This window comes from Telmatherina bonti, assembly GCF_933228915.1.
Source record: "Telmatherina bonti genome assembly, chromosome: 4".
NCBI classification, from domain to species: domain Eukaryota; kingdom Metazoa; phylum Chordata; class Actinopteri; order Atheriniformes; family Telmatherinidae; genus Telmatherina; species Telmatherina bonti.
The window spans coordinates 15,104,642-15,120,607 of record NC_136622.1 but is presented as its reverse complement, the minus strand read 5'-3'; the positions used below and the strand labels follow the sequence as shown (position 1 = coordinate 15,120,607).

Below are 15,966 nucleotides of genomic sequence, written 5' to 3'. Positions count from 1 at the left end.
AACAAAAAAAAAAAAAACCCCGTTTGTTTTGTTTTATGCCATGTATTTGGATAAAATATACAGACTGCTCGGGGAGAAGCAGTATTATTGTTTAAAGTCTTTGTTTTTGTTTAATTTTTTTATTATTTTAATTTCTTTTTTATTTTAAAAAACTTTTTATTTGTAATTTTTTTTTTTTCCCTGTTATGTTTTGACATTTTTATTTATTTTTTTTTGCATTCATGCTATTTAAGTAATTTACTAGCCTAACTTAATCTAATTCCAATTGTATTACTTTTTACTATGATGTGTAACAATAATTAATCAGGTCAACATGTAGGATTTGGTTAAAAAAATATTTTTAATTTAATATATTAAATAAATAGTCTTATTACAGTAAATTTGGTTGAATTAAAACCGTTGACAGTATTTGTAGTAACCTCACTGGAAATATCTTATCACTAATGTGGACCTCTTGCGCCACCTTGTGGTCATGCCCAGCACTACTCGCGGTCACACCGCGCCTGCTCCTTAAACACATCCGGCCGCCGGTCCCTATCAATCGATCAGAGAGAGGAAGATGGCGGTGGATGGAGTCAACGGGCAGGATCGATCACCGAAAAACTCGATTGGATTCGTTTTTCGTAAGTGACTTAGAAACTACGAAACTCCTCGCACTACAGAAAGTGCGATCTCGAAGCGGGAGCTCAAGGACAAAGAGGTAATTCTGGGGTTACTTTCTGTAAATATGGCGCTTGCAGTGAAAAGAGTGAGGTAGCAACACGAGGAAAACAACAAGAGACGAAGACAGGCCGGACTCGTCGCTCCACCATCTTGTCCACTCACCACATACGTGTAGGCACGCTAAATTAATCCCTGATAACAAAGCTACAAGGATGGAGGAATTGTAATCGATGCATTGCACCGTCAAACGTGTCTGTCAGTAAAGAAACTCAAGTTAACACGTAACAACATGAAAACAGAGAAATGTTATTAAGTTGTCTCCTCTCAAAGATTAGTCTGCCAGCCTTACACTTCTCTCCATTACGGTGCATTGACTTTAGCATGTGGTACATTTAAAATTATGTTTGTTTGTGATTGTAGTTTGGGTTTGGGCTAAAATGTGGTCTGTTTTGTGTATATATATATATATATTTTTTATGCTAAAAGAATTTAAGCAAATTCCAACTACAGTTGTGCTCATATGTATTCATACCCTTTCATTAAAGAAAAGGCTGAATTTACAACAGTCACTCAAATAACTGAAGCCTTAAAAAAAGGAACAATAACTAAAAATTAGCAAAAAATATAATTTAGTAATACAAGATACTGTTTGTTCATTTAATGTAGTTGAAGAAAGAAAAAAACAAACAAATTGGTCCCGGACAAATTAGAGCACTTTTCTGTTGAACAGTGGGACAAAATACTTGTCAACAGTTCCAGAAGTCTCACTGAGAGGAACAGAAAACACCTGACTGGAGCAGAAACATTAAAGGATTGTTCAACAAAATATTAGTTGATGACTGATGTAATTTGTAATAAATTATCTTATTTGTTTACTTTTAAAAAATATTTCTATTGAACCACAATTAAAAAATAATGTAATAATTTTCATAAAACTTTTATTTATTATTACTTTAGTCAATTTCAGCTTATTTTACAGGCAGTTGTTTTTTTCCTTCTTTAATGAAAGGGTATAAATAAATATGAGCCCAACTGTAGATGTCACAGACCCCTCTTCACATTAACTTAAAAACTGTACCCAGCGAAGCAAATATTCTTCTTTGTGAGAGGAAATACTGCTAAAAAATGACTGTAGCTATGCATTTTTTATTTTTAAGATAGTAAAAGCCAACATTTCGTATCACGTTGCAATGGGCTTGTCCATGGTGCTGAAATGTTTATACATCATGCTGTATGTTTTAATCAAAATTCAGTCCTGTTTCATGTACCATTCTGTAAGGTTTCATGGTTTAGTTTAACATTGACATTCACTTAACTGGGAGGTTTTTTTTGTTTTTTTTATATATAAAGAGGCACCTAAGGAATACACATAAATAAATACCAAACGTGTTGCAGTGGTGTTATAAAGGCATATTTAGATATACGGCAGAGAGTTTTTGTTCTTTCACTTTAATGACCGAATAAATACCCTAAAATTACGTTCTTGCTTCGAGAATGAGGAGAACTTTACAGGAGCATCCTACAGATGATGGACAGCATCACAATTTATCAACTTACAAAATAATAAAACTGCAAGATTATGTTATTTTTCTTCATTAATATATTAATATCACTTGGCCAGATTAAATCAAATAAAGCAGTTGCATGATTTTGTGTTTACCATGTCGTCACATGCTTTAAATTCTAGTATGTTCAGCTGCCTAAGACTCATGTGGTTTTGAACTGATTTCAAGCAAAGGGAATAGCAAGGCTTTAATCCCAGTCAAGTGTGGACTTTGGAAATGGTGCCTATAAGGAATAATTTGTTTCTACTGTAATCCACCCAGGCTGTACCTGCTAGCTCTGACCCTTCAGGAAGATGGAGTTCCCATGGCACAGTGCAGAGGTTCTGGAGCAGCTGAACCGACAACGCAAACAGGGCCTGCTGTGTGACTGCACCTTTGTTGTGGATGGGGTGGACTTCAAGGCCCACAAAGCTGTGCTGGCAGCCTGCAGTGTATACTTCAGAACCCTCTTCTTGGACCAGAAGGATGTGGTACATCTGGACATTAGTAATGCTGCAGGTGGATTAAAGCAAGGCAGTGGAATATCTCTATTGACCTGTATTAATTTTCACCAATTACTGCTCAGACTTTGCACATCAAAATGCCTCACTTGAGATTAGTGAGTGTACTCCTCTGACTGTGTAACTAAGTTGGTTGTTTTCGGTGGTCTTATTGCAGGATTGGGTCAAGTCCTGGATTTTATGTACACTGCCAAGCTGAGTCTAAGCCTACAGAACGTAGAAGATGTTCTGTCGGTTGCCCACTTTCTTCAGATGCAAGAAATTATCAATGCATGCTCTGCATACCAGTCAATGTCAAATCCTGCCCCACCTGTCATCACAGTGGATTTTGCAGACAGTGAGTCAAGTCTGAATATCTTTACAGCCTTTGTGCAGTGTAGTCCTTCAGTGAATACCCATGCAAGTTAGTTCTCGTAACGAGAATATAATTCATCTTGATATTTTTCTTCATGCGCCCATAATATTTCTTTCCCTCTTTCAACAACAAACCAGATGCAAAAACAGTGGAAAGAGAACAGAAGGTGGATACTGAAAATGATCTATCCGCAGTGGCAGCACAAGCAGAGGAGTGCCCTCCTGCCATTCCTGTAGAAGATCACGAGACTTCACAAAGTCAAGATGGTTTAAATAAAAACATCTCTGCTGAAACACAACAAAACGCTTCTCAGCCCAATCCCACTGGAACACACCCAGGCCGTAGAAGACCCCCCAAAACCACTCTGCTTTCTGCTCAAAAGAAATTACCACCAAAGAAGGAGGATGAAAGTGCTGCGCGTGATGCAACTGGATTTCAGGATGACCCGTCTGATGCCGATTACACGCCCAGTAAATGCATATTTATACAGTATACAGTTTTGAAGGGCAACATAATGCCAGAGGCAAATAAGTAGTTTGATATTTAATATTTATTCACAGAATCGGAGCTGAAATCTTCAAGGAGCTCGACTTACATGAGCTCCCGAGGGAGAAGAATCAGAAAGCCTCCTCGACGAAACTTTCCAACTGGTGAGCACCCATTTAATGCAAGAGATGACAAAAAGTGTAAACAGTGTAAAGAAATCATCTCCAGCCTGCTTTGACTTTACCTTTTATTGCTATTTCCACTTTAAGCTCGTGACATTCAGTCTTCTTCAGGTGTTTTCCATCATTGTCTTTACAGAAAATGACTCGGAGGATGAAGGGCCATCAAAGAGAAAACCTGAGAAGAAGCTTGTGGAGCCAGAAGAGGCAGCAACGGGACAGAAAGACGATTCCAGAGACGGGGATGATTTGGAGGCTGATGCTGAAGATGAAGATGAAGATGATGATGATGATGATGACGACTACCAAGAAGAAGACATGAGCGACAAAGATGGAAGACAAGCCCAGTCGGCATCGATGAGCGGCCGATCTGAATCGAAGCCTTACAGCTCTGTGACCCATAAATGTGAGGTAAGATGTGTCAGTGTGTTGACGGTGGCGGAAGCATCAGAAATGTTTGTCAAACTAAAGAAAGTTTAGTGCAAATATAAATTTTTTTTTGCATGCAGATATTTGTTTCAATGTTTTGTCTGCTCAAGCTACATGACACATTTCCTCTCCAGGACTGTGGGAAGAAGTTCACCCACACAGGGAATTTCAAAAGGCATATGCGCATTCACACAGGAGAGAAGCCGTTCAGCTGCAGGGACTGCAGCAAGGCTTTTTCTGACCCTGCAGCTTGCAAAGCCCACGAGAAAACACACAGGTGAAGTACATATTTTATTCCCATTTTATTTGTATTCACAGCTTCTCTCTGAGCTCAGCCAGGTTTGTGTCTTTAACTGAGATGTTTGTACCTCCCAGCCCTCTGAAGCCATACTGCTGCTCTACATGTGGGAAGAGCTACAGGCAGATCAGCCTGCTCAACTTGCACCGCAAACGCCACACAGGCGAAGCACGGTACAGCTGTGAAGTCTGTGGCAAGCTTTTCACGACGTCAGGCAATCTGAAACGCCACCAGCTGGTGCATAGCGGCGAGAAGCCGTACCACTGTGACTACTGTGAAAAGGCTTTCTCCGACCCCACGGCTAAGATGCGACATCTGGAGACTCATGACACAGAGAAGGGCAACAAGTGTCCACACTGCGACAAACGCTTCAACCAGGTAACATTGTGTTCAGAGAGGTTTCACTATAAGAGGATCCCTTTTTTCTTTACCAAGTATTTGTACAACTGGTTGTACTGTAATATTTAATTAAAAAAGAAGTGTCATCCAGTATTTTTGTTTTGTTATTTTGCAAGCTGGGGAATCTAAAGGCACACCTGAAAATTCATATTGCCGATGGGCCGCTCAAGTGCAAGGAATGTGGCAAGCAGTTTACCACTTCAGGTAAAATAAGTGTGTCTGCTTTTCTTTCTTATGCACGTAAGGACTTTAAATATTCAGATTCAAAGGATTTTAGACTTTTTATATTCTATATGAGTAAAACTGATATTTTTGAAGATATGTCCTGGTGGCTTGTAGATGCCTCAGAGAAAAGAAAACCTGCATTGACTGCAGAATGAACTACTGGGGACAGATCTGTTGGTATATAAAGGAGACTTGTATTCTGATATATACAGGGTACCCAGGTAAATTTAAAAAAAAAAAAAAGGTTTTGTACAGATTATAAAAAGAATGGAGCAAAGTAAATTAAACGAATCTTTGTTCAATTCTTTAATGTGTCAGATACGTTTATCTGTTTACTCTAACTCAGTCGTTGGGTCTGTAGTCATGCAATAGTTGCAATAGTTAATCTTTCTGAAGATTAAATAATTATTTGGCAAGTAGATGATTAACTTAAAACTGTTTGTTTTGTCGTTTTTAGTTAATTATTATTGGAAAGGCAAAAAGTTTGTGGCTCATTTGAGGATTTTCTTTTGTACATCCCAAAGTTTTGTTGCCGTATTTTCTGCCTTATGTAAAGCTGACTTTGTCATGAACAGATATTTTGGCATTTCTCTAGATTTGCAACCATAAATTGGTATTATTTGTTCAATATATAATGGCAAGCCTTCCTAGGACAGATGGAGGGCCAGCATGTGATACTATCATCACAATGCCTGAATAAATGAGGTTCTATTGGATTTAGTTTTATTCAAATAGAAAAGGGCACATCTTCTGCTGTGCCTGAATATTCAAGTTAACATAATTGAGAAATGAATCTTTCTGCCTGTGTTTTCCTGTGGCACTTGTATGAAGATGCTTTCTTTTTCTGGTATTCTGTAGCTAAATTCTTAATGTGGCGAAGGATGAATTATAAGTGCTAAAAAATAAAATGATTCTTCCATAATGCAGTTTTTACATCTGCTAGATGTTTTGTTTAAAACTCTTTATTTATGCAGATTTACACCAGGGTCAGGGGGAATTGTACTACCAATTGGTATACATTATATTTGTTTAAATGCACAAGCAGTTTGGCAAATTATATCACTGTTGTACCACTCATTTGTTGCCATCACCATAGCAACATGTTAATCAACTGGTACATCAGCTTTTGACATGTGATCTGAACCAGCTGAGAACTTTTGTTTAGCATGAAAAAATACGTTGAGGCCAACATAAAATAGTTCCTGTACTTCAGCATGTGTATCAGGTTTTTGTTTTGTTTTGTTTTGTTTTTTTAGAAAAATGAAACATTTTTTTATAAATTGTTTACCGTGTGGGACCATAGTATAAGCAGAATAAACAACTTGGACTCATGCATTTCATGGTTTTAATCCACTTGGTGAAGAACAGCACTCCGTAGCGCATTGTTCATTAAAACTCTGTAACATTTATAATGAATTATAATGTTATCATACATACTAAAATATTAAATTTCAATATACCAATACACAAACATATGAGTCCATCACAATGAGTACAGTAAAAGTGATTTGTGTGTCGGTGCCTCTTTTTTAGGAAATCTGAAAAGACACCTGCGGGTTCATAGTGGGGAGAAACCATACGTCTGCGCACACTGCCAGAGGGCTTTTAGTGACCCTGGAGCTCTGCAGCGGCATGAGCGCATCCATACAGGTACAGCAGCACATTCTCCTTTTTCAGATTGAAACCACAGATTATTATTTTCTTCCCTCAATGATTAGATGGTAATTCATGTTACAGGAGAGAAGCCCTGTGTCTGTCTTGTCTGTGGAAAAGCTTTCACCCAGGCCAGCTCCCTCATCGCCCATGTTCGCCAGCACACTGGAGAGAAGCCCTACGTCTGCGATCGCTGTGGCAAAAGGTCAGCCAGACGAGACAAAGCAGATACAGCAATTATAGGTTCACGCTTCAAACTAGCTTGTTTCTGGCAAACAGAATCTAATCTTATCTTAAACAGAAATATATCAGGGAAAGAACAGATGTTGGTTAAATTTTTGTCTTGTAGTAAAACTGGCTTCACAGACTATGATGATTTAATAGTTATAACTGCATTACCTTTAGGTGATTTTAAATCCAAGATACCCACAAATCAGTGGTCTACTGAATGCTACCCAGATGGATCTTATGGATCAAATTCACTTTCCTTTATATTCTTCTGAGCAGATTTGTGCAGTCAAGTCAGTTAGCCAATCACATTCGGCATCACGATAATGTGCGGCCACACAAGTGTCAAATGTGCAACAAAGCATTTGTCAACGTGGGAGACCTGTCAAAGCATATCATCATTCACACAGGTAAGGAAAAACATTGTCTGAAATAGTTATGAGGCTATAGTGTAGTGGAGGAAATATCTTAAATAACTTGAGGCTGTTAATTAGTGAGGCTTCTTCTACCACATCTGCATCCAACGGGGCTCATAAAATTCCTCCATCTTGTTGTTTCAGGGGAGAAACCTTTCCTATGTGATAAATGCGGTCGGGGATTCAACCGAGTGGACAACTTGCGCTCTCACGTCAAGACTGTCCACCAGGGCAAGGCCGGCATGAAACGGCTGGTAATTGCCGGAGGAAACATAGAAGAAGGGAGTGACGAGTGTGCGGGGACAGCGTCTTCCGACAGCGAGATCAAAATAGTCACTGTCACCACAGAGGACATCGTCACCCTAGCAACAGAGGCCCTAGCAGCCAGTGCTGTAGCTCAGCTCACAGGTCGGATACCTTCATTTTGAGGCCTGTTTCTGTGGGGTTTTTTTGGGAAAAATTGTCAACGCTGTCAGCCATATCCTCATAACAGACAGCTCCAGCATCCTTTGTAGACAATGAACCAATTAAATAGATCAGACTGTTGAAGGTCTATTTCTATGTGTTGCTCAACAGTTGTTCCAGTGGCTGCCTCGGTGTCTGCAGATGAGACCGAAGCTTTGAAAGCTGAAATCACCAAAGCAGTGGAGAAAGTGCAAGAAGCAGGTTAGATTGCAAAGCTAGTGTGCAAGGTCGATTGGACTTTTGAATGGCTTACTTTGTCAACTCTTCTTCTGTTCACAGACCCAAACACTCAGATCTTGTATGCTTGTGATTCCTGTGGTGATAAATTCCTCGACGCAAGCTCCTTAGCTCAGCATGTGCGCATCCACACGGCTCAAGCATTGGTCATGTTTCAGGCAGATTCTGACTTCTACCAGTACACTGCAGCCGCCACCACCACTGACGGCGACTCTGTTACAACATGGCAACCCACGGCCGAACAGGTCATCCCGGAAGGAGAGTTAATGTTCCGTACGGAGGACGAAGAAAGAAAATCAGAAACGGGGATTGTTGGAGAGACACAAGAACCGCAAGAGTCTGAGGCCATAACTCCGGTGGAGGAGGGGATGGAGGAAGGACAGGTGGAAACACACACTGAGCACCCAAAAGATGGGAAGGGTTTAGAAGAGGAAAAGGAAGAGACCATGGAATGTGAGAGTCAGGCTTAGTGAAGCAGCTTCATGAACGTATGAAATGTTGCTGGTTATGACAAACCTATTAATGCAGAAGAAGGAAATGCAACGTATAAGGTCAGCAGATGGGGCTTTTCTTCAGCAAACTTCGCTGTTAAAAAAACAAACTGGATTCATAAAACTAATTTGTTAAATAATATGACTATTGAGATTTATTAATCTGAAATCATGTTTTTGCTGTGGTTTTTACAACACAGTAAGATCAAGTTATTTTATGAAAGGGTTGCTAAGGATACTTTTCAGAGATAAATATACAAATTTGTATAGTTTGTTTATTTTTGAACAGAAATGTAGGGTTGTGCTTTATCCCTTCATGAAAACATGTAAATCCCAAGTCTTATATGATAAAGATAAAGACATATTTTTCCATTTCACTGGTTGAAGATTTTCCTAGGATAAACCTCAATATTTATTTGCGCTTAGTATAAAGTATTTTATGTGGATTAACTTTATCAGCCTTGAGTAGGGGTACTAAAGTTTTACATTACAGATAAGTTTCTGTAGAGGTTAATTCTCACCATTTTGTGTTCTGGGCGAATATTGCAATTCCATACTTATTTAATGTTTGTATATACTATACGTGTCTTCTAAAAAAAAGTCTTAATACACCAGACAAAAGATAAATATAAGTGGTGAGGGCAATTCTCAAATGTGTATTGATTGAAGAAATTTTTCTTTCACCACTGTGTTTTTGTTGGTTGTTACTCCCTCTGTTTATATTATCTGCAAAAAGCTGTAGCCTACTTACAGATCTGTAACCTTGCTTACTCAACCTTGCTAACTGACTTGTAGCTCACATCAGCTCATTAAAGAACCATAGCAGTCTCACACACCTTGCCTTGTGATGTTGTGATATTGTTATGACATGTTAGCATACTGTGCAATAGAGATTATGGGCACAGGCCCAGGGGCCCACGCTGACTTGGGGCCCATGTGCGGCGAACACCAGCAGTTTGGAGATGAAACAAAATGTACATAAAAGCCACAGATAGTTACACCACAGTGTCTAGTGTCTTGCTATTGGTACCATTGGTTGAGAGATGTTTGAAATGTTTCACAGTGTGTCATTCACAATTTTCAAAATCTTGTAGTAGGGAAGGGGCCCCCTGGAACACTTTGGGCCCAGGGGCCTGTGCACTTTTAATCCGGCCCTGATACTGTGTGTATCACATCATGGAGTCTTGAAAGATTCATTGCAGAAATACAAAGAAAATATACAACACTTAACATGACAAATCATGCATCAAAGGCTGTCCTAAGTCACGGGTTAGGATTTACATAGATTTTTACACGGAATAACGTGTTATAATGAAGATATGGAATTATCTTAGTAATTACTATTCCATAAAAAAGGCATATTTATGTCAGCTCCTCTCTTTTACTGGGTGACAGTGCAACAACAAAGCCTTCCTCCCATTGGTTGAGTTGCAGTCAAGGCGACGCGTTCCTGTTTGTGATTGGTTGGATCTCGGGGTCAGAGTTGACTCGGCTGCTGCTAACGCTGACGTCGCCTTCTGCAGGAAAATGGCGGCCTTGACAGAAGTCGTGCAGATAGACCGGTCAGATTTTTTATTATCCTCGCAACAGCGAACCAGAATGAAAGTTTCCAAGCGGCTCAAGCTTTTGGACAGCACTGTTCTGTCAATGTTCGTGTTAGCCTCCATGCTGCATTGTGCTCTGGCTGACGGTAAGACGTTGGTGCTGCTAGACAACCTCAACATCAAAGACACCCATTCAATCTTCTTCCGCAGTCTTGCAGGTCAGTAAAATAAAAGTTTTATTTCCTTACATTATCTGCTGTGAGAAATGTAATTAATGACCACACTCTTGGCCGATGTTTCAGGTTTCTGTCAGCTTATTTAAAACTATTCGAAGCGAACTGATGGACATTGTGCAGCGCTGCTAACATTAGCTTAGCTGTCTTGTGTTTCGTTAAACATGCAATTTGTTAAATATGCCACCTGTCTGCGATAAATCCCTGTAGATATCAATTATTGAACTGTGCTTACATTACTAACAATCCTGCTACTTCGAATGAAATTTATAAATTTAATTGCACTTTTTTTCTTTTAAAAAACTCGTTATTTTATATAATGAGCATTTCACTGCATCTAATCTTTTGTTTACAATAATATATAATAACAGAGTAGTCTTTTGTATTTAGGAAGCAAAATGGCAATATGTTATTCTTTCCAGTGGTTTAAAAGAATAGTAAGTCAAAACAGTTTATAGGAAAACAAAAACCTTCCTTGCAACTGTACAACTATTCTTTTTTCAGGTGTGATGATAGTGAATGAATGCAGTTTTTGTAACATGAATCCTTTTATATCTGTGCTGTTGTGCAGATTAAAATATGTGCAACAAGAATATCATTGTTCTTTCATTGCTAATAATACATCTTCCTTTTTTTTAGATCGTGGTTTTGACCTCACATTCAAGACAGCTGATGATACTTCCCTGTCATTGATCAAATATGGCCAGTTCCTCTACGACCACTTGATCATCTTCTCTCCATCAGTTGAGGGTAAATTCTACAATATTATTAAATTTAAGTTTTTATTGCTTTATTTCTGTCCTGAGAAGTAATTCTTGTTTTGTTATTTGCAGACTTTGGTGGAAATATAAATGTGGAGACTATTACATCCTTCATTGATGGTGGAGGCAACGTCCTGATCGCTGCCAGCTCAGATATTGGTTAGTTGATTTGTATCAGCATTTTATTAGATTTATATGATTTTTAGGATAAACTATTATCCATATCTCTCTTTTTCTCTCTACATATATATTTCTTTTTTTTTAAATTCCCTTTCATTTATCTTTCATAAAACAGGTGACCCTCTGAGGGAACTGGGTAGTGAGTGTGGTATTGAGTTTGATGAGGAAAAGACTGCAGTCATTGACCACCACAATTATGATGTGTCTGATCCCGGAGAGGTACAGCTTCATCCTAACTTTGTTGTACACATCCATATGTGACGACTGACGGCTGTCAATGTTAACCAGTGATCCTTCTTGTCTCCAGCACACCCTCATTGTCGCTGACCCAGAGAACCTGCTAAAAGCTCCCACCATTGTTGGCAAACCCACCAATAAGCCTGTTTTATTCAAGGGTGTTGGGTAAGCATAAATGACAACAGAAAAACCAAGACTGTTGCTGTATTACACACATATCTTTAATATAAGCTAAGTGTTCATGATTACCAGCATAAATAAACAGTCCGCCATCTGTGTGGCTTGTTTAAATTTGATCAAAGTTCATGTTTATGAGAAAACAGTTTCTAATAGGGGTGGTAAAATCGAATAGAAAAATTGAATATCTGGAATTTTTGCTTTTCAAGTTTAAATTTTTTTTTTTTTGTTAAATTTTTTTTTTTTTCTTCAAATAAAAATCCATTATAAAATTTTTTTCATTTTGACCATTTTTATTGATCTTTTTACTTGTTTTCTTGGGCATTATATCAGCAGAATGATGGTCTGGCTACTGTGTTGTTTTTTCCTAATTACAATCAAGAAAAATGACGAGGCAAAAAAGTTATTTACATTTTTTCTTTTTGTTTTTAGTCCACAAAAATCATCAATATCGAGGAATTGTCTGAATTGCAATTTAAATCGAATCAGCAATCAAAACAAATCTGAATCAAATCTGGATGAAAGCATATCGCCACAGCCCTAGTTTCTAATATGTCTGGTGATGTTTAAAGATTAAACATATAGTCCTATGTAAACCATTTAACTTTTCCCTCCAGCATGGTGGCTGATCCAGACAACCCTCTTGTCCTGGACATCCTTACTGGTTCTTCAACTTCCTATTCCTACTTCCCTGACAGACCAGTTTCTCAGGTAACGTCTCTCAATCATACTGTCATTGCCTGATTAAATTTTTTTCTTTGATCTTTAGAACAGACTGTCAACACTGATGTTTGCAAGCAATGCAACATGTTTTTGTTTTTACACATAACCAGTCTGTCTGCATGGATTCCTCTGGTAACTTCATAACTTAGCAATGATATAGCTTTGCTGGTGACATCTTGGATTATGCAGAAGAAAAACATGGTCAAAGCACAAAATACATCTTGGCACTAAACTCGAGGTCTGAATCAAATCGGTCTGAAAATCTGAAGAGTGTAGAAGTATTTAGGATTCCAGTTTAAATAGCCTTTTTAACCTTCACATTTCAACTAGTTGCAAAATGTAGTGGTTTTTTTTTCCTTGTTCAAACTGTAAAAATAAGAGAAAAAATGTATAGTTAGGATGGGGCATTGTAAAAAAAAAAAAAAAATTTAAATATTTCATTAAATGGATGGTCGCATTTGCAGATGAAATATAAAAGGGGAATGTGTGAGTAAAGCATGCTGGATTAAGTTTGTGGACTTTCTGAGGATGCTTGTGTGGTTTGTTTTTATTTTAATCCTGACAAATGTTTTTTAGAGGACATACATATAATAATAAATGTGTCATGACATCCAATGAGTAATAACAAACATAAACAGTTTTTGTTTGCATTTTTGGTTTTCTGAATTATGTCCAATAGGACTCTGCTGATAGTCCTGGTTTTGGTTTTTCTTCACGGCAATTTTTCTTGTTTCTGATTCAAAGCTAAAAAAACCAAACGATTCTAAAGTATAAAAGCATGACATGATATTCTCTGTGCTAGACATGAACTAGAGAGTAACTAGTGTTTTGTGCCACTGCAGTATCCTCATGCTGTTGGAAAGAACACCTTGCTGATCGCCGGCCTCCAGGCCAGAAACAATGCCAGAGTGGTTTTCAGCGGTTCCCTGGACTTCTTCAGTGATGCTTTCTTCAATTCTGCTGTGCAGAAGGCCAGACCAGGTTCCCAGAGGTACTTTTCCTTGTTCATCTTTGTTTCCTCATCGTGTCTTCAATAGTCAGCAATAAAAGATAGAAAAAAGGCAGTTAAGTTATCATTAACATTCCTGGTAACTAATGTTTTCTCTTGGGGGCCTCAGTCTTTCATCTTGAGCCTGCCGATAACAAAATATGCTAATTAATAGGGGTGGGGAAAAATTGAATATCTAGATTTTTTGCTTCACTATTTTAAAACAAATTTTTTTGTTATAGAATTTATTTTTTTTTTTTCCCAAATAAAAAAAATCCATTACAAAATTTGTCATTTTGATTGTTTTTATTGATCTTTTTACATGTCTTCTTGGGCATTATATCAGCAGAATGATGGTCTGGCTACTGTGTTGTTTTTCCTAATTGAAATCAAGAAAAATGACTAGCAAAAATGTTTTGCCTTTTTTTTTTTTTTTTTTTTTTGTGAGAATCACAATTTAAATCGAATCGGCACCCAAAGAACGAAATCAAATCGGGATGAAAGCGTATAGTCACAGCCCTACTAATCAAGCCAAGAGGAATTAGATTTTTAAATTCTTTCAGATTTAATATTGAAATGTCTTTTTAACTAAATTGTTGAGTCTTAAATAACTTGGCAGACCACTGATGGCCTCTTTGTTTTGCACTACAATATTTTAGTGATGTAAGTGTGGAAAGTAATTGTTCTCACAGGGGAAGTGACTGTGGTTTGGTCGTGTTAAGTTTTCTATGCCATTTTTTCAAAATCTTCCCATTGTTGTCGTTGGCTTTGTCAGGCATGAGCAGACGGGAAACATGGAGTTGGCTGAGGCTCTTTCACGCTGGGTGTTTAAAGAGGCAGGAGTCCTCAGAGTGGGAGCTGTTACCCATCATCCTGTGGGAGAGACCACTCCACCTGCAGCATACACCGTTATGGACCTTGTGGTATGTGAACTCCTGACACGTTGATGTTTTCTTAAATCTTGAATGAGGAGTTGTCTCTCAATCCGTAAAACTTTTCCTTACAGGAATACAGCATTGTCATTGAAATGTTGTCTGAGGGCCGTTGGGTCCCCTTTGATGGGGATGATATTCAGCTTGAGTTTGTGAGGATAGATCCCTTTGTCAGGACTTATCTCAAGAAAAATGGTACGTTGTCCAGGTTGCAGAATATATTCAGCATTTTAATACAGTTTACGTCTACACTTGAAATGTTTAGCACCCTTGCAATATTTTTTCGATTGATTATCTCTAACCATGACGAATGCTGCATTTTCTGTCACTAGGAGGTAAATACAGCGTCCAGTTTAAATTGCCTGATGTCTATGGAGTCTTCCAGTTCAAGGTAGACTACAACCGCCTGGGATACACACACCTCTACTCCTCCACGCAGGTAAGTTTTAATTAGGTTTGCTTCAACTGGTCGTACCCTGGTCAAAATACTAGTATTGTTACCACACATTAAATCGGCTGGTATTTTATATTTACTGAATGTTAAACAAGGAGGGAAATAGTTTTATAGGTATCTTTATTCTCATGTTAGTATTTTCAGCATGCTTTCATTTGCTAACTTTACTGCTGAATCAGATTATGGTTTATAATCAGTTGACATCAGTGATATAATGCTTGACTTAACTTGTATAATCATTTCATATCCCCTTCACAGGTATCTGTGCGTCCTCTGCAGCACACTCAGTATGAACGCTTCATCCCATCAGCCTTCCCGTACTATGCGAGTGCCTTCTCCATGATGACAGGACTTTTTGTCTTCAGTGTTGTCTTCCTACATATGAAAGAAAAGGAGAAGTCAGACTAATGTAGTCAAACACGGGAAAGAGAAAACAAGAATATGTGATTAAATTAAGTTGTGAGGAGCTAAAATGAAATGTTTCGATGGCTTTTCGCAGAGGGACTTGGACTGTTTCTGTTGTTTTACTGGGGCTCTCAATCAGTTAAGTTTTTGGGGTCAAAATGGTTCCTGACTGCAATGCAGTTTTTTTTTTTTTAAATGTACTTTGAAATCACCCACAAGTCTATATGTTATAAAGTCAGTCAGTCAGCATTTGTATGAAGTTGATAAAATTGTCTCAAAAGTCTAAGTTTCCTTACACCATGGTGGAAAAATGGTTAAAATTTACCTTCATTTTCTCGATTAGAAAATGTCATTGTGGTAACAATATGCACTGAATAATACCAACCGTTTCTTGTTTTGATAAGACTGTATTTCCACAAGTACTAGACTCCTCTTAATAAAATGTTGACATTCCTCTCAGTAGGAGTCATTGGGCTCTGTTATAATTATTCATTTTTCCCATAACAGTTTGAAATGAGAGACTGTGCTTTGATGACCGATGGTGCTCAAGGTAGTATTGATCCATTGTTCTGGATCTCCATTTAGGGATTTTATTCACAAAAACATGGACATCAGATGGATAAAGGCTCCAAATTGTCACACTTGGGCTCCAGTCTGATGATTTTCTTTTTCTTTTTTTTTTTTAATTGAGTAATGTGACACCGAGTGCATTAAAACAGAATTTGATGCTTAACCCAAATTTA

General features: G+C 38.0%; 2 protein-coding genes across 3 annotated transcripts; both read left to right on the top strand.

Moving 5' to 3' along the window:
• The first annotated feature begins 509 nt into the window (after window positions 1-509).
• zbtb17 (zinc finger and BTB domain containing 17) lies at window positions 510-9,415 on the top strand. 2 transcript variants are annotated; one of them, XM_079239889.1, is made up of 15 exons: window positions 510-623; window positions 2,490-2,726; window positions 2,886-3,065; window positions 3,221-3,553; window positions 3,644-3,733; window positions 3,888-4,159; window positions 4,312-4,454; window positions 4,553-4,853; window positions 4,991-5,078; window positions 6,633-6,749; window positions 6,837-6,957; window positions 7,260-7,390; window positions 7,541-7,804; window positions 7,973-8,062; window positions 8,141-9,415. In XM_079239889.1, exons 2-15 carry the CDS (start codon window positions 2,522-2,524, stop codon window positions 8,566-8,568), a joined length of 2,763 nt encoding a protein of 920 aa, XP_079096015.1. In that variant the 5' UTR covers window positions 510-623; window positions 2,490-2,521; the 3' UTR covers window positions 8,569-9,415. The 2 variants fall into 2 exon arrangements, with proteins under 2 accessions (XP_079096015.1, XP_079096014.1); XM_079239888.1 differs by having other exon boundaries at window positions 556-700.
• A 700-nt stretch (window positions 9,416-10,115) lies between these two features.
• Window positions 10,116-15,683, top strand: ddost (dolichyl-diphosphooligosaccharide--protein glycosyltransferase subunit (non-catalytic)). The gene is made up of 11 exons (XM_079239185.1): window positions 10,116-10,351; window positions 11,006-11,116; window positions 11,200-11,286; window positions 11,423-11,526; window positions 11,615-11,709; window positions 12,339-12,432; window positions 13,287-13,435; window positions 14,208-14,355; window positions 14,439-14,559; window positions 14,697-14,803; window positions 15,077-15,683. Exons 1-11 carry the CDS (start codon window positions 10,117-10,119, stop codon window positions 15,224-15,226), a joined length of 1,401 nt encoding a protein of 466 aa, XP_079095311.1. The 5' UTR covers window position 10,116; the 3' UTR covers window positions 15,227-15,683.
• The last annotated feature ends 283 nt before the right edge of the window (window positions 15,684-15,966 follow it).